The 18,115-nt window shown below is 56.4% G+C and overlaps 1 protein-coding gene across 1 annotated transcript in view; it reads right to left on the reverse strand.

Annotated features, from left to right (window-relative positions):
- WFS1 (wolframin ER transmembrane glycoprotein) overlaps nt 1-15,598 on the reverse strand; it is a 36,985-nt gene extending 21,387 nt beyond the window's left edge. Inside the window, 2 exon segments of the mRNA XM_001092811.5 lie at nt 8,378-8,610; nt 15,470-15,598. Of these exon segments, the coding sequence (XP_001092811.3) occupies nt 8,378-8,609 (232 nt within the window). The 5' untranslated portion in view covers nt 8,610; nt 15,470-15,598.
- Nucleotides 15,599-18,115: the final 2,517 nt, after the last annotated feature.

Consider the following 18,115-nt stretch of genomic DNA (forward strand, 5'->3'; position numbering starts at 1 on the left):
GATTCTTTACAAGCTCTTGTGGTCAGGCAGATGCACTCCAGCCCTCTGGATGGGCAACTTGCCGACACAAAGGCCCCTATCCCTGGATGCCCCTGTCTCTGGATACCCCTCTCCCTCGATGCCGCTTTCCCTGGACACCACCCTCCCTGGTCGCCCCCCTCCCTGGAGGCCCCCCTCCCTGGACGACCCCTCCTTGAATGTCCCTCTCCCTGGACGCCCCTCCTCCTGGACGTAACTCTCCCTGGACGCAACTCTTGCACAGAGTTTCGGCCTCAGCTTCCTTGCTGGGGTCCTCAAGGACGTTGCTCAGAGATGGCATCAGGTCCCGCAGGGCAGCCCTTTTGGACACCACCCTCCCCAGAGTCCTGAGACCTTGATGCTCCCTGAATCCAACAAGGGTAATTCTCCCTCCTTGCTGCCGTTGCCCCGCGAGCCCCCCCGCGTGCTTTCTGGTTGCAGGCTCAGCAGCAGGCTCAGCAGCAGGCTCAGCAGCAGGCTCACGATTCCTAGAGGAACTGCAGACACAGAGCCTGCAGGCATCAAGGCCATGGGCCCACACAGCAGTGTGAGCGATCACAATGACACAGACCCACGTGTGGGTCCACGCTCAACAGTAAGGTGCTGTGTGACCTGGTGCAGGTCACATCACTGCTCCGAAGCAGCTTCCATCTGATCGTTAACATCAATCTGACAGGATGGTTTATGATGAAAAGAGATGCTTTGCAGTGAGTGGTCCAAAGTTGCTGTTCACAAGAGGAGGCTTTCTCTTCCCTCCCCACTTCCCCAGGACACCCCAGGGCCGTTGCTGTGCTTCCCACCACAACGCCAGCACCTCTCGCGAATTCAAATCTCTTTACTTGATGAAGTTCACAAGCCATATTATTCTTCCCTTTAAAAAAAAAATCAAAACATGGAAGGTCCAAGCCTGTGTGGTGGTCTAAAAAGATTCTTCCAGTCCGTAATTAATTTTTCACAGAAGTTATTCACAGCCTGACATTTCTTTTTTTTTTTTTTTTTTTTTTGAGATACAGTCTCGCTGTGTCACCCAGGCGGGAGTGCAGTGGCGCAATCTCGGCTCACCGCAAGCTCTGCCTTCGGGTTCACGCCATTCTCCTGCCTCAGCCTCCCGCGTAGCTGGGACTACAGGCGCCTATCACCACGCCCGGCTACTTTCTTGTATTTTTAGTAGAGACGGGGTTTCACCATGTTAGCCAGGATGCTCTCAATCTCCTGACCTCGTGATCCACCTGCCTCGGCCTCCCAAAGTGCTGGGATTACAGGTGCGAGCCACCGCGCCCGGCCAATAGCTTTCAAGACATCTTCCCAATATATAGAATCTTTTTTTTTTTTTGAGATGCAGTCTCACTCTCATCGCCCAGGCTGTAGTGCAGTGTTGTGATGTTGGCTCACTGCAACCTCTGCCTCTCGAGTTCAAGCGATTCTTCTGCCTCAGCCTCCTGAGTAGCTGGGAAAACAGGCGGCCGCCACCGCGCCCGGCTAAGTTTTTTGTATTTTAGTAGAGACGGGGTTTCACCATGTTGGCCAGCTGGTCTCGAACTACTGATCTCAGATGATCCGCCTGCCTCAGCCTCCCAAAGTGCTGGGATTACAGGTGCGAGCCACTGTGCCCGGCCCAGAATCTTAATGAGATGGACAGACACCCTCTTAATTATTCCAGTTTCCGTATGGCAGTGGTGGGCTTGTCCTGAAGACCAATTAGCTTAGTCCATGAAGCAGGAGCCTTCATGGGCTCAAAGGCAAATCCCAGCATGCTCACTGCTCATGCCAGAAAGATCACCCCCAGAAGCTGGCTGCGTCAGTGTGGACCACCTAGGCCCATGAAACACACGTTTTTCTGTGTGCTCGACCTCCGTTCCTTGCTTTTTCTGATGACTGCATCTTGATGCCCCTTTTGGGGAACCCCCCCACTCTCATGGTCTGGGTGGCACTGCCCTGTCCCCTGTGCTGCACAGAAGGCCTGCACCCCCACCTGGCCAATCAGAGTTGCCAGGTCATCTCCCTGACTCGGCACCTGGTTCAGCGATGGACACAGCCTAGCAGGGTTTGTGCTAGAACTGCTGGGAAATGGGCTTTCACCTTCTGCTGATCTTGGCACGTGGATGCCAGCTTGAACTGTGGAAGGTCACCCTGTGGGCAGAGCCCCTGAGAGAGAGGCAGCACAGGAAAGCAGAGTGGAATGGGGGCAGGGCGAGTACTTCCTGATGACATCACCTGAGCCCCCAGATCCAGTCATGCCTGAAGCAAACTACTCTAGGCTCTACAGATCCATGGACTCATCAATCCCTTGCTCCTCTACTTTTTTGGCTTGTGTCAACTTACATTGAGATTTTGTCACTTGAAACTAAAAGGGTCCTGAATCTAATTCATTCTTTGAAAGTCTGCCTATTAATCACAAAACAGCAGTGTGATCAGAGCTGGATACCATGGGCAGGTCTCCTTCCCTCTGTGAGGTTCCATGGAGAACACCCTTCACCTTTTTAATTATTTGTCATGCACAGGCCATATGGATTTGAGAGATTCATGGATGCCACGCGGAATCAGTCAATGACCCTCACTTTCTTAGGCACTATCTAGGGCCTCCTCCAGGATGCGCCCCTTCCCAGCACAGCCCACTGCCATTTCTTGCTGGAACCTGGGTCATCATCCATCGTCTATCACAGGTTCCGCCAGCCTTCGTGGATGCCATCTATGTCCATGGGTCTCACCCATCTTGCCCCCAGCTTCCACTACGGCGCTGGACAGTACACAGTGAGCAGATGTGGGGAGGAACAACGGGGATCCCAGGAGGGAGCCACTGCAAACAGGGCCTGCAGCTGCCCTCTCTCCTCCCCAGATCCTAGCATAGTCCAGGACACAGCACCTGCCTGGCTGAGCAGCTGAACTGCCAAGCTCAACTCCCTGACTTAAACAGATATTCTGCAGAAACAGAAAAGGATGGAGAGAAGGCTTCTTCCCAAACACAGAACATCAAATCCACCCAAGGGGCAGTGGCTGGGGCCTCTCTCCCCAAACAGCTGGCTCCAAACGTGCACAGAATTCTCCCAGAGTGGGCTGGGAGTAGGGCAGCTGGCTTCCACTTTCACATTACTGATGCCTCCAGACATGCTTCTATAGTGTTTAAAAAATTTTGGATGTATGTCAAACGCTCTTAAGAGTACAATCTTAGGCATGTAGTAAATAAATACAATGTAACCCTCCCATCTCTAAGGGTGCTGCTGCCCTCTCCCTGCCTCACTGGTCCTGGGCAAGCCCTTGACCTCCACGATCTCTCTGCTCCTCTCGTGACGACCACAACAAGGGGCTGTGCCAAAGGGAAAGGTGGAAAGAAAAGAGGATGTGCTGTGTGCTGTCATCATCCCTGTGCCAGAGACAGGGCACAGGGTGGTGGCCTCGCACTACCGGGGCATCCCCCACATGGGGAAGTTGAGGTCACCCTGCACCACAGGCATCCTGTCAGCCTCTGGGACACTGACCATGGTTCGCGTGAATGAACAGGCTGAATGGTCCTCAGCCCTCTCTTCCCAGGGCTGGCTGAGCTCTGAGGTGGGAACAGGGCAGACAGTGCCCTGGAGGCCCTGGCAGGGAGGGCACCCTTCTAACAGGCCCTGCCCAGGGGCGTTGGACTGGGCCCCCATCACTGACCCAGTGGACCTTTCCTGAGCAATGGCCAAACGCCAGTCTGGGGTGCCAGGAGCCAAGGGCACCAAACTGAGAGGCAGGACTCCTGAGCTCACCACAGCCCGCCCTGGGCCAGGTGAGAACGAGCACGTCCACCCATGAGGGTTGGGGCTGGGTACACAACTGTAGACTTCACTCGAGGCGGGAGGCTTCCTGGAGGTGATGTCCGAGGCTTGGAGCACAAGTAAGACAGACACGCTGCCAAGTTCCCAGAAGACTGAGCCTCCCCAGATCCTGCGGCCAGTCCTCACAGTGTGGTGTGGGGGCTCAGCAGGAACACAGCAATCAGATGGGCCAGGTCAGGATACAGAACAGACATGACAGCTGCTTCCTAAATAATCAAGGGCAGGTGCCCCAGCAGCCGGCACAGCCCTGAGCAGCACCTCCTGCTGTGCCTGTCCCCAGGGCAGCGGGGGCTCCGCGCACTCCACATCTGCGTCAGAGCCCCAGCCCCTCCTGGGCCCCGATCTAAGACTAAGCTCGCACCCCGCTGGGAAACCCCCAGGACCCTACCTCCTGCTGTGCCACCACCGTCCACCTGGCAGCCCCAGCCAGAAACCTAGAGGCCACCCTGGCTTTCTCCCCTCCCTGTCTACCTGTCCCTCAGCCTTCCTGTGGCCTGGTTACTCCTCTCTCTGCTCCACCTCCTGGCTGGCCTTTAATGTAAACAATCCATCTGACAGCTGAGGCCCACTCACAACAATCCCCTCTCCCTTCCCTGACCCTCGGGGCCCTGCTTGGCCTGGCTGACCTCTTGACACCATGGCCAATTCCTCATGGGTCTTGGGTGCCCTCTGCTGGGCTCCCTCTCTGCCCAGGGTGCCCTCAGTGTAGGAGCTGGGGTGCCTGCTTTCCCCACGCCCGAAGGCCCTTCTTCGTCCCTCACTCAGTGGCTCTGGCTGGCAGTGCAGCCTCGGTCAGCATTGGTGGGTGCTTCCCGGTGGGGTGCACCTCCTCCCCAGGGCTCCTGCTCCTGTCCATATCTGTGTCCCTGTGGCTGCCAAAGCAATCCCCCTATCCCCCATGGTTGGAAGGCCTGGCAGATTCAGCAGGCATGTGGGCTGGCCGCCCACTGGGGTCAACAGAAAGGGCATATGACTGCCCCAGAGTCTCATAGTGAGCTGCGCCACCTCATAGGAGGGTGGGCCCCCGGTCAAGGTGGTGGCAGCACTGCTGTAGAGACTTGTAGAGACAAGACTGCTGCTCGGAGACGGAGTGGCAGGTACGGCTTGGAGAGCTCCCGCATCTCGCCTCCTTCCTCCCCCACCAACCCCGGGCCGTGTCCTACCAGTCGACCTGTGAATGACCAAGGCAGCAAGAGAGCTAAGGGCCGCACAGTGGGAAGGGGTGGGGCCTTGGCTGGTGCCCAGGAGGCCTGAGTGCCCACCAGAGCCACATGCTTAGCACACACTTAGCACAGGCTAAGCACATGACAGCCACAGCACGCCCAGCCTGAAGCTTTCCCCCCTCCCACCTGCACCAGGCCAGTCCCTCTGTGCGGCTGAGCCTGCCCTTTAGCCCCCGGGCTAAACAGAACAGGCCCAGAACAGACTCTGCCAGGGCGCGGACTCGCACAGCAGTGTCATGGTGGCTGAGTGGCTTGGTGTCAACTCTAGGTCTCTGTGCCTGCTGGATCGCCTAGGACCAGGTGTGACCAGCCCAGCTTTATTCTCTTGTTGAGCAGAACAACAGGTTCCCCCAGGGCTGAAGACAACACTGGGGTGATCACAGGACTCACCACAGCTACCTGGGAAGAAACGGCCCCCCGCCCAACAGCTCTGGGGCAGCCATGGATAGGCAGGTGCTGGCCGTGGCCCACTGGCACATCACTTGGGCTGCTGTCAAAAATCAGAACAGACACCACTTCTCAGCACACGGGCATCCACACTCCACACAGGACAGTTTCCCCTCTCAGGGCTGCCATGAGGAGTCACGCCCTGGCACAGGGACACCCAAGAGCCCCACAGCTCCCTGCGGTCTCCTTTCTAGCCTGAGTCGCTGTTTGTCTTTACCTGTCTGGGCCCGGGAGCCCCTGAGTTTCTAAGCCCTGACCCATTGGCAGTGGTTCCCCAGGTGGCAAGTGACTTGCCAAGGCCACAGGGCCAGGATGGGACGGAAGTGTGGGGCTCCAGCCCAGGGAAGTTTCTGAAGCAGCCCCGCCCCAACCTTGCTGAATGGAGGGCTGAGAAGGAGGTCAGTTCCTCAGGGAGGCAGCCAGAGAAGGGCGACCCCAAGGCTGCTCTTCTCCTGTTTCCCAAGTGTACAGGACAAGGAACAGCTCAGATGGGCCTCCGATGGTGCCTCCTCCAGGCAGTCTTCCTGATGCCCTAAAGAGTGACCAGGCTCTCCTGGAGGGCCCCTAGGGGACTGCAATGCGGGCTGTCCCCCGCGCTGCGCTTAGCCCCCAGAATGTAGTTCCTTGTTCACTCCTGTCTCGCATATTGCTCAGGGCTCCTGGAGGGCAGGCCTGAGCCTTCACTCCTGTCACCAGGGCCTGGCCAGGCACTGGTCTAGGGACAGGCCAACCTGCTCTGTGCACTTCTGAGCCTGTGACATGGGGATCCCTGGGCACAGCTGACCTGAGGTCCATAGTGAGCACAGGCTCCAGGGTATGTTCAAATCTCCCCTCCACCCTTCACCAGCCACAGGACGCCAGGTCATCTGCTTAAGCCCTCTATCCTTCGGTTTCCCATCTGAAAAATGGGGCAGCAGCAGAGCCTGCCCCCCAAGGCTGGTAAAGAAGCAAGTGGGCTAATGCCCTAAAAAGATGCCTGGCTCAGGGAGTTTCAGTTAAATAGCCACTCTTGTTGTCACCTGTTGGTATGTTAACTGATGCTCACCCATCTATGTTGGCTGGACGGGGGAGCCAAATAACAGACTCTCGCAGCAGCTGCTACTGGCAGGGACGCTGGGCCCTGCCCTCCCTGTGGCCATTGGGCACGCAGGGCCAGGCCTGCTGTGGCCACATCAGTGACCAGTGACTGGGAGACGGGACGCCCACTGCCCCCAGTTGCAGGTCCAGTGTTGGGGTCTGGGCTCTCAGGCAGCGCCCAGGGCTTGCTCTTCACCACCCCCACACTGGAGACAGAAGCCAAACAAACCACAGCTGCTTCCTGACTCTTCTTATCTGAAACACACACAGTCTTGGACTCTGTCCCTTGCAGGCTGTTCTCATTACCCAGATTGAAACCAAGCTTCCCAGCCCTGGTCTCTGTTCCCCCGAAGCCGTGAGGCTAGGCCCAAATCCCGGGGTCAGGCCCTTGTCCACCCAGAGGCCTCCAAAACAAAGTGGAGGAGCACGGTGATCTTTTAAGGAGATGCAAAGACAAACAGGACCCAGGGCTGTGGTGAGATTCTGAGGGCGCGTCCAGTAAGAGCGGTACATGGGAGTCTCAGTGCACTGCGACCAGAGCAGGGAGGCCCCACGGCCCTGCCAGTGAGGTGACTAGAACAAGAAGGAAACCTGGGCCACTCGAGCGCCTCGTCTCTCACCCGCTGGGTCACTTGGCAAGTCACCTAGACTTAGTGCCTGAGTTTCCCCTCTCAGGACGGCCATGAGGAGTCCCGCTCTGGCACATGGACAAGGCTGGTGTACACAGCAGGAACTCACCATGGATCTGGGGCTTCTGCATGGGCAGGAGGGGCAGTGATGGGCCAGGACTGAGCCCCCTGGCAGCGGCCTCTCTAGCAAAAGTGGAGGCTGACTGAGGCCTGAGTGAGCTGGAGAAGGTGCCCAGAGGCCGGACTCCTCTGGCTTACACCCACAACCCTCACACCACCACCTGGGAACCAACAAGCCTGTCAGCTCTGCCTGTGAACATCAAGGGCCTCAGCTCTGCTCTGAACACCCAGGGCCTCAGTCAGCTCTGCCTGTGAACACCCAGGGCCTGGTCAGCTCTGCCTGTGAACACCCAGGGCCTGGTCAGCTCTGCCTGTGAACACCCAGGGCCTCAGTCAGCTCTGCCTGTGAACACCCAGGACCTCAGTCAGCTCTGCTCTGAACACCCAGGGCCTCAGTCAGCTCTGCCTGTGAACACCCAGGACCTCAGTCAGCTCTGCTCTGAACACCCAAGGCCTCAGTCAGCTCTGCCTGTGAACACCCAGGGCCTTAGTCAGCTCTGCCTGTGAACACCCAGGGCCTCAGTCAGCTCTGCCTATGAACACCAAGGGCCTTATCTCTGCTTGTGAACACCCAGGGCCCCAGCATCCCGCCTCAGGATGGAGGTGAAGGATGCCCGTCCCTTACAAGTCTCCCTCAGGGAGAGGAGAAACTCAGCACCAAGGGCTTCGCCCGCATGTGGCCTCACTCCCGACAGTGTGGCTGTCACCTCTGGCCTGCCACCCTAGTTGGTTACAGAGGGCCCGTGAATTTACTCCACACGTTTGGACGCTGTTGCAAACGGAAGCTGTGAAGTGCTGCAGAGGTCCTGGGAAGAGAAGGACTGCAGAGGGGTGGGGGCACCAGCACCACCTCGAGTGGGTGCCACAGAGGTGACAGGTGCAAGGCTCGAGGACGTGGGTGGCCCCAGCGGACGGATGCCTGTGCACAGCATGGGAGCTGCACAATGCTGAATTGCAGGGGACCTGGAGGGGGGACCTTCCAGGGGTGGCTGGACCCCGTTCCCACCCAGCTATCCCTGAACAGCCCCAGCCTGGGCTTCCCGGCCTGCCCCCTTACCGGTGCCGTCTGCTCTCTCCCGGCTCCTGGTGTGCTGGGCGTGGGGCTCAGCGGGGGCTGCTGCATCTCTAACACCAGGGCCAGGGCCAGCCTGGGGTCCGGGGGCTCGGGGCCTTTCGCTCCTCTCCTGCTCCAACGAGGCTGTGGCATTGAGTCGGGAACGCGCCTGGGGCTGCGGTGCTGGTGGGGGCTGTGGGCAGGAGGGGCCCAGCGGAGCAGTGTCGGAGTCCATCCTGCCTGAAGAAAAGTCAGGGTCAGGCCCACCCAGCACCGGCAGAGCCCGCTCGGGCACTTAGTGTCTGCTGGAGATGGAAAAGCAGAGGGAGGCAGGCGGGAGCTGCCAGACACTCCATACAGGATCTCGTGAACACTCAGCACAGCCCCCATGGGCCAGCCCTGCTTCCAGGGAGGAAACCGCGGGAGGACACTCACCCATGTGACTCTACAGATGGCACGGCACTTACAATCCCAGACCAGCAAGTGCCGAGGCCCGGAGTCCTTGCCTCACTGGGCATGAGCCACACAACCCTGACCTTCCCTCATTCAAGAAATGGGGATGACGATAGCAACACCCAGACACCACCCATGTGGAGCCCGGCTGCAGGGGGCTGAATTGGGCCCCACATCATGTGTCCACCAATGTCTGTGAACATGCACTTATTTGGAAAAACAGGTCTCTGAAGACGTACTTAAGGATCTTAAAATGAGATCAGCCTGGAGTAGGGAAGCCCTGGCTCCAATAGTTGATGGCCTATAGGAAGAGGAGGGTAACAGAGCCATGTGGAGATGGGTGACAGCGGGCAAGGAGCAGGAGGACCACTGGCCACTGCCAGAAGCTGGACAGAGGCGAGGAACTGAGCCTCCCTCAGAGCCTCCGGGAGGGACCCACCCTGCTCACACTTTGACTTCAGACTTCTGCCTCCAGAACCATCACAGAACAAACCTCTGTTGTTTTAAGCCACCAAGTTTGCAGTAGTTTCTTACGGAAGCCCTAGGAAACTACGCTGGTACTGAGTAAAGTTAAGTAAATATGAGAGGGGAAGGGAGCTGGGGAGGGGAGAAGAGGGCAGGGGAGAGAAGAGGGGGAGCCAAGCTGGTGGAGCCGGGATTCATACCCAGCTCTGCCGCTCCACAGCCCCCACCCCAGGCCCAAGCCATGGCACCGAAGTCACAGGACTGATGCCCCAGAAATCAACACACGTAGTAAAAAGCAAACTAGGCAAACAGTGCGGTGGGGGCATCAGAAGAGACTAGAGTGCACAGAGATCCTGTGACCCGTGTCACGCCGGAGCAAGGGCTTTATTTTATTCAACAGAGGCCCTCACACGCTGCTTAGCAACATGGAAAAACACCACCATCCCTGTAATGAAGGACAACCACTGGCCACAGACACAGAGCTGAAAGCGTTGCAGGATCCTGAGCCCCGGGACCCTGATGGGGCCCTGGGTGAGAGGCGTTAGGGGTGGGATGCAAACCCCTGACGCTGTTGGACCTTGTACCTGCCGTGTGAGGCAGTGGAAACTCTTCCTCAGATTCCCAAATGACCCTCCCAAGCTCAGGGCCACAGCCATCCTCTGAGGGGCAGAGCAGGGAGAGGCTGGTAAGCAGAGAATCTTGCTCCCAGCCCCAAGCTGCCGCCGCGCTGTGCTCCTGGTTCTGTGCCCACCAGCTGTGTGGTCCTGAGCAGCCCACATCCCTCCCTGCACCTCAGCCTCCTCATCTGAAAATGGGGACAGAGCAACTGTGAGGACCAGTGAGACCAGTCACCATGGGTGGCACGAGGGAGTCCCCCGGCCACCTCTGAACACCCAGTGCTTGGCACGGAGCCGGGTTCCAGGAGGTGCCCAGAGGTCACTTTTGGGGGCAGCCATGACTGGAAGAGTCAGGAGTGGCCCCAGGCTCCCATACACAACAATTTCTGCTCCATTCCCAGCTGCAAATGGGTCCTAAAGATCAGATCCGTGCCACTCAAGAACTCTGCATATTTCAGTCCACACGGTCCTCCCTTACAGGGACTGAGCCCTCAGCTTAAAACATCCCCCAGGTGCAAACCATGCATGGTCAAGCTTGGGAGCCTGCTCTATCCTGTTTCCAAGTTCCAAGCTCCCGGGAACTGGCACCTTCCACAAAAGCAGTCATTTAACTGCACGTGCAGACCTAAGTGCCCCCTTAGTCAGCTGTGGCAGAGAAATACAGGATTGCAAGTGGAACCCACACGCTGTGGACAAACAGAACCACGGTCCTGCAGGCCACCGGACCACCTGAGAGGATGAAAAGTCAGGTCTTCAAATGACACATGGCCATGTCTACCTTCTCTCCCATGGTTCCCACTGCCCCCAACTCAGGTGCCACTTTCTCAGAGAGGGAGGGCACCTTTACTGAAGGCTGACCTACGCCAGGGCATCTCTGCCATTAAGACCAATGGCTCTGTTCTCGGTACTTGTCTTTTCTCATGAGTTCCTCGCATGGACCTGGAAGGTAGATCCTATTGTCATCCCAGAGTTATAGATGGGGAAATGTTTTATCTTTCAACCTCACCCCACTTCAGACAGGAACCCAGGTGCAGGGAGCGGAGGGACCTGCTCAAGGTCAAACAGCTGCAGGTACCAGAGCTGAAAATCAAATCCAGACCTGCCCAATTCTAATGCTTCTGCAAGCTCATTTCTGAAAACGATGACTCTGAAATCCGACCACCACTGCATCCTCTCTCCCTGGGCCCAATCACCGCAAAACGCTGGCTACCCTTCAACATCAGCGCACAAACACTGACCTCCACACTTCCCTCTCCCCAGGGCCCTCTTCCTGGAGTGCCTTCCCACCCTCCCCCAGCCTAGACCCTAAGCACCCTTCAAGTCAAGAGCTCCAGCGACACCTCCTTTGTGGGAGCTTCCAAGCTATGTCTCTTCTGAGTCCTTGTCTTCCTCACCTGCTCAGGTAAACATACAGCACTCAGGTGATCACCTCTCCCTCAGAGCCCTCCCTCTGCTAGAAGTTACAGCTGGAAGCAACACGGCCTGGGGTCGGTTACCCTTACTAGGGGCCACAGGACCTCACTGTGTCTGTTTCTCTACATGTAAAACGGGGATAGCACCTCCCACATAGGGGTGCTATGGGGATGATGCATATGATGGAAGAGAAAGCAAATTATTGGGCATTTAAAAAACCCTAAGCCATTACACCCAGGTGCTAAACAAAGGCACGTTCAGTTGGAAAACACTTTGTAAAAGGAATTTCAGGAAAACAGATTCTAGCTGGCCTATGTACCATGTCACACTGCAGTTAAAAAAAAAAAAAACAAAACAGTTTAAAGTAAAATCTCTGGTTAGCAAGAATGGATGAATACAGGGGGATTAATTTTCAGGTTCCCTGAGGGTCGGCCAAGTCTGGTTTGGATCAAAGGGCTTGTTATTTCAAAACCAGCAAACCCAATCATGGTTGGTCCCAGGGACAATGAAGATCAGAAACGATCTCCTGGTGGAAGGACCTGCTGTCTGGTCCCTCCCTGAGTTTTCCTGAGTGTGGCAGCCACTGTGAGCCCTGAGGGCAGGGGCTGCGGCTTATCCGCTCAGAAGACCTGCTGCCTTGCCTGGCCTATGTTAAGCACTTAATGTATGTGGGCAGAAGCCTGAAGTAGCCTGGCCTAGGGCAGGAGCACCATCCAGGCAATAATGCTGTGGGACCTTAGCAAGTCCCTCCCCCAGATCCCAGCATCCAGGCGTCCCCAGCTACATCTACTCTGTACCCCCAGATCCCTACCTGCACGGTGGGGTGCTCAGCCTCAACTCCCCACTGGTGACCACAGCAATGGCTTAGAAGCCGTCACTGTGTAAGATCCACAAAAGCAAAGTTGCTAGCATTCTTTCCCTATGAGCACTGAGGTGTATTTTTATCCCATCCAAACATAAGGAGTTCAGCGGAGAGGCCGCCACCCGGAGAGGGCTGCAGGGATCATGCATCCACTCAGACCCACAGCAGAATGACCACATGTGGCCTTCTGCCCTAAAGGCTCTGGCCCTCACCCAGGCCGCCCCCATTCTGTTCTCTCTGCGGGGGCAACCCCACCTCCCAAGCCAGCGCCTCAGAAACAGCCCCCGTGGGAAGCCGAGGTGATATTCACGCTCTCTCTGATCAGTGCTTCTGCCTCCAGGGGAGCCACTGGAGATGCCCTCGGGGGTCATACACAATGTCTGTCACGTGGCACTTTCAGCACTGTCCAGAAAGGGGCTGGTTATAAAATCTACACTCCTCCATACGGTGCAATGCTGTGCTGTGCAGCTTGTAAAAGTGACCTCGTACATGAACATTTCGAGACAAGGAAAAGGTCGGCATAACACTGTTAAGGCAGGATTTAAAGCATTAGCCAGAGAAGATATTAGCAAGAGTCTGTTTCGGATGAAAACAAAATGTATCTGCAAAAAGAATGGAAGAAAATTCCCCCTAAAAAAGATACTTGCTGTCTCTGGGTAAAGATTATGCGTGGTTTCATTTTATTCTTCTTTTAAACATATTTCCCTAGTTTTCTATAATGAGTGTGTAATGTTTTTGAAATTAAAGCAAATGTTCTTTTAAAACCCATCTGTGACCAAGCCCTCTGGCATGGCCTGACCCAGCCCCCTGGCACAGTGCTGCTCCTCAAGACAAGGGCACAAAGCCCTTGATGGATCCCAGGTACCTATTTTTGCTCAGAGTATTAAGGGCCAAACCAAGGAACATTCCAGCTCTATCCAATGTGGCACACTGACAGAACACAGAGGGATTTGAATTGGGACTGCCCCAAGCAGCAATCATGACAGCCATAGTGGCCAAGCCCCCACCACACACCTGGCACTGGCTCCAGGCCTGGCCTGGATGGGCAGCAGGTGTGGACTAAGGGTAGGTCCATCTTGTGCCAGGCACTGTGCTAGGCCCCCCTGACCTAGAGAAGTCTCGTCCAGGGCCAGCATTGGAACAGCTTCATCTAGATGGGAAGGGTAACACCTAAACAGATACCCACAAAGACGACACAGAAGGGGGCCCTCACTCCACTGTGGGAAGAGGCAGGCCAGAAATCCTGCAGGAGGCCTCAGCTGAGCCTTCTGGACAAGCAGGCAGGAGCCAGGCAAAGTGGGAGGTGGCTGGGCATTCCAGCAGGGGGTGTGCCCAGGAGTGGAGGCAGCAGAGGGACAGTGAGCCGGCCTTGTGGCCAGGAACATGCAGGTGGCTGGGAAGTGACTGCTGGGGAGAGGACACAGGAGGGAGAGGCTGAGTGAGCAGCGAGGCAGGTCCCTGAGGGCCTGAAGGAATGCTGGCTCAGGAGGCGGACTTGACCCGATAGCCCAGAGGGAAGTGGCAGCTGAAGAACCAGCAGGGCTGTGTGGAGCCAGGCCTGGATTGGGACCAGGGAGGAGCCTGGGGGCCATCCAGGGAGAGGCGAGGGTCCTGAACCAGGGCAGGCATCCGAGTGAGGCTCAGGAGCCAGGAGAGACAAGAGAGAACCAACTGGGAGTGAGGAATGAGGGGCACAGGGGGTGGTCTGGTTTGCGGCTGGGGCTGGCTGGCTGCGGTGGTACCACTTCTGGAGGTAGGGCTGTGGGAGGGGAGGGGAGCATGTAGGCATAAAGCTCCTGACCTATTATGATTCTTATTGCCACCATCATGGATGGGTGTTTGGGGTCTGGCAGTGCAGACATCGCTGGGGGTTGAGACTGAGCTGGGGTCCCCTCTGTGACCAGCCCCAGAAGCCTGTCCAGCCCTGGTCTGGGATGGGCAGGGCAGGCCTAAGTCAGAGACACCCTCCATGCTCTTCCATCCTGGGAAAGAAGGTGAGATGGGGTCTCCCAGCAAACTTTTCCTGTTTCTGCGAAGGGAGGAGGACAAAGGAACAGGCAGGGAAAAGAGGCTGAATACAACGGAGCCTCCATGGGAATCACAGACCCTTCGAGACAGAAGTAAACAGGTGGGGACAGTGGCAAAGGTGGCCTCTGAGCTTCCTGTGGTCTCCCTACCCTGCTGCAGAGAATGGGCAGCCAGCACATGGGGTACCCAGGGCTCAGCTCCTTGAGTGATGGATGCTGGCAGAAGAGAAGGCCCTTTACAAACTGCAAAGCCCTGGGCCAAATGCCAGGGGTCATCGTCCAAGGTGAGGAGAGGCCGGGCTGCTTCTGGAGAGATGGGGCAGAGGCCTCACACCAGGCTCCGCCCTGATCAGCTTCGTGGTCCTGGGCTGGCACCAAACCCTGCTGAGCCTCAGCTTCCTGGGATGCCAAATGGGAACTATAACTTCTCCACCTAAGGCTACCGAGAGGGTTAAATCTGGGTGGTGGCGGGGGGTGGGGGGTTGCACAAATGCGACTTCCTTGGAATTCATAACATCAACTACTAAGTGGGTGAGAGGCCAGGGCGCCATCACATCCAAAAGGGCTGGGCAGGATTCTCCAGAAAGTTTTCGTTGATCAAATAAAAAAACTAATGATCCAGAGGGTGGAGTTCATACGAGGCAGGGTCCAGGGGCCGCCACTGAACACCCTCAACTCTCTACTGAGGGACCCGGAGAGGGAGAGGAACTGCCACGGTGCTCCTAAGTGGGCTGTGGGGATTCAGAGTGACCCCTAAGCTGCCCCGCGGGCGGGCGGGTCCCTCTGGGGGACTGAACTCCCCTTCCCCCCACAACACCTCACGGGGGTCCAGGCGCGTTCTAGCGACCGGGCGGGCACCGAGGGCGGCCGTGGGTCCCGAGACCGCGGGGGAGGGGCATGACGGGGCAACTCGGGGGCGGGGAGGATGGCGCGGGGCGCGGGGAGGGGGCCTGCTCACCGGCCGCTCCGCCTCTCGGGCCTGCTGTCCCGCCCGCGGCGGGGTTCCAGACGACAGCGCGCGGGGGCCCGGGGCGCGCCTCCCGAGTGACCCGTTCGGGCCCGGGACAGGGGTCGCCTTGCGCGTTGCAGAGCCGGCGGGATCCGCGGCCCTCCAACTTCGGGGACCTTGCCGGGACTTTGGGACCAGCCACCCATCAGCTCGGAAGGGGAAACTGAGGCCCGAAGCGGGCAGTGCCTCCGGGCTCTTGCCCGCCTCCTGCGCGCCACCGCGCCAAGGCCCCAGCCCCGAAGTACTCACCGGCCCGTGAGTGGGCCGCACGCGGCTCCGCGACGCCCTGGGGTCTCTGGGCCGGCAGTAAAGTTGTTCTGGAGCAGCAGAACACAGCAAAATCGGGAGACCGACTGCCGCGGCGGAGCAAACTGCACTGGCTGCTGAAGAGCCGGCTAGCGCGGCCCTCGGCACGAGGGGGCGGGGAAGGGGCGGGGCCTTCGGCCGCCCTCCACTCCAGACGCGGTCCCCCGGATGCGGCGCCAGCTCGGCCTGCTGAGTGGTCGGTGCAACTGCCAATCACACCACACCTCCGCCAATCAGGGCACGCCTCGCCTAGCTGCTGCCCGGCACTCCCCCTGCGCGGTTGGGCCCGAGGGGCCAGAGGGCGGGTCTGGCTCGCCCACAGCGAAAGTTTCCGAGCGGACTCGGGCCCCGGCCCCGCCCCCGCCCCGGCCACAGAACGTCCAGTTGCTTAGCGAGGCCACTTGCCTTCTCCTGTAACAGGTGGTTTGGACCTGTGGAGAAGGCTCTGGCTACCTTTCATCCACCACTCCGGCCTCAGCGGCCCCAACTGCAGATTCATTACATTTGCTGTTGCAATATTAACGCACGTCTTGAGCGCCTATTCCGGCGCTGCAAGAGCGTCTAAGGGCTCCCCGAATAACAGCAGCAGAGATGGAAAAATGGGGCCTGTTTGAAACGTGTGTCTGCAGCCAAGTGCTGCTTTCAGTGCACAGAATCAAATGCAATGTAGCAAGCTTTTCACACGGTGACTGTGGGATTCCTTTAAAGAGTGTGTTAGCCCAGGGAGTGAGCAAGGCTCCGGCAGTTTGGAGACCCTCTCCTTTGGTTGCTGTCTGGGAGACGTGGTTTGGAGACGAGAGAGAGGGTCTATCCTTGAGAGGCCCTCGGGCATGTGAGAACCTGCCTGCTCTGTCTCTGGTCCCCACAGCCAACCTGAGATACCTGTCCTAGTTATCACAGCAGAAACTGCGGCTCGAAGTGACTGCTGGCGATAGTACTTACCAACATGTTGGGAGCAGATACTCCAGATGGCTTTGGAGATGAGTTCTGAACACACTACTTTGCAGGACTTTTGTCAAAGCGGCATAGTTCATGTCAGTCACCTCATTTGATTCTCCAGCTGCCCCCACTGCCCACCCTCGATCCCCAATGTTCACCTGTGACCCTGTGAGGCTTGCAGAGGAAGGAGGAAACCTGCCGTGAGCCTCGCCTGCTCTGTCCAGGTTGGCTTAGGGGCTTTCACAACTTTCACGGGCCCCCCTGGTAACCCAAGGAGGCAGGTGGCATTGGGCCCATTTTTATTGATGTGAAAATTGAGGCTCAGACATAGTTATTTGCCCAAAGTCTTGAAGATGTCTTTCCACCTTATCATACACTAACTGTAGAAAATTTGGAGAATTACTAAAAGTAGAAAGGAGAAAAAAATCACTCAAAGATGATTACTGTTGACATTTTGAGACTGATGCACATTTAAGAAAATAATAAATATTAATGTGAACACACAATCACAGAGAGGCTGACGCACTTCACAAACCCTTTGCAGGGACTCCTTAAGCAGAGAGAAGAGGATAGATTGAAGAGTTCCTCCTGTGGAGGTCTAAGGGAAGAGAGAAAGTGCAACAAAAATCTGCAAGACAGCTTAGGGAGTCTCCATCAGAACACAGCAACACGGAACATACGCCACGGAGCTGGAGACTGAAAAAGCAACAGGCAAATTCAGAAAGAGAAGAGTGGAGGTAAGGACAAATGAGCAAACTGGAAGATAATATGGAGTAAATGCTGCATGATATAGAGGAAAAGCACTTGAAAATCATCAGTACAAAAAGCAGAAACTGGAAAGACAGTTCCAGGAGGTGTATCACGCAAAGGATAGGTACTGCAGTAAGAGCTATAGGGGAAACAGAGGTTAGCAAAGTGCCAGGAGAAAGTGTCCCTGGGAATCCCAGATGCCAAGGAAAAAGAGAGGGTATTGTAGAGTTCCAGAAAGAACAGGTCACATCTAAGGGGAGGAAAGTTGAAGTGGTTCCTAGGGGACTTTGGAGCAATGTCCAGGGACTCTGATTATAGGATCAAGGATCCTTACCGTGGCTACTACAAGATTCATCTGTCTGGACAAAAGAAAGAAAATATCCAATGTGGCAGGACAGAGAAAGGACCCCAGCCATGTCCCCTTTTAGAGGAAGATATTCAGAGTTCCCCCGTCACCGAGACAGTTCAATCACAGTAGAGATTTCAAGATAGAGCAAACGCTCAGAACAGGAAGTGGTGTTGAGCAATGACCCTTGCAAAATATACAGTATGGCTAATCCACATGTGCCTGTGATTTTGTAACTAGCAATGTCACATAAGGATTCTTAAAACATAAGCTACATGCTGCAAGAGAAAGTTGTATTAGCCTGGAACTAAAAAAAAAAAAAGAAGAAAATAGAATCTTATCATGGAGAAGTCAGAATATTTTAAGATCACATTTGGTTGAGGGGAGAAGGAGGAAGTAAAAGGATCTGATTTGGTGAGTGGGGAAGGAAAGCCTTTTGGTAGTGGAGAGGGGGGCTTCATTACCATTTACTTTTAATACATTAGCAGGGGAAGATTGGTTTAATTATGACTCTCAGGAATTGGAAAGTAGCAACTCACGGGAAAGAAGCAGAG

The sequence above is a fragment of the Macaca mulatta genome, chromosome 5, assembly GCF_049350105.2.
Source record: "Macaca mulatta isolate MMU2019108-1 chromosome 5, T2T-MMU8v2.0, whole genome shotgun sequence".
Lineage (NCBI taxonomy): Eukaryota > Metazoa > Chordata > Mammalia > Primates > Cercopithecidae > Macaca > Macaca mulatta.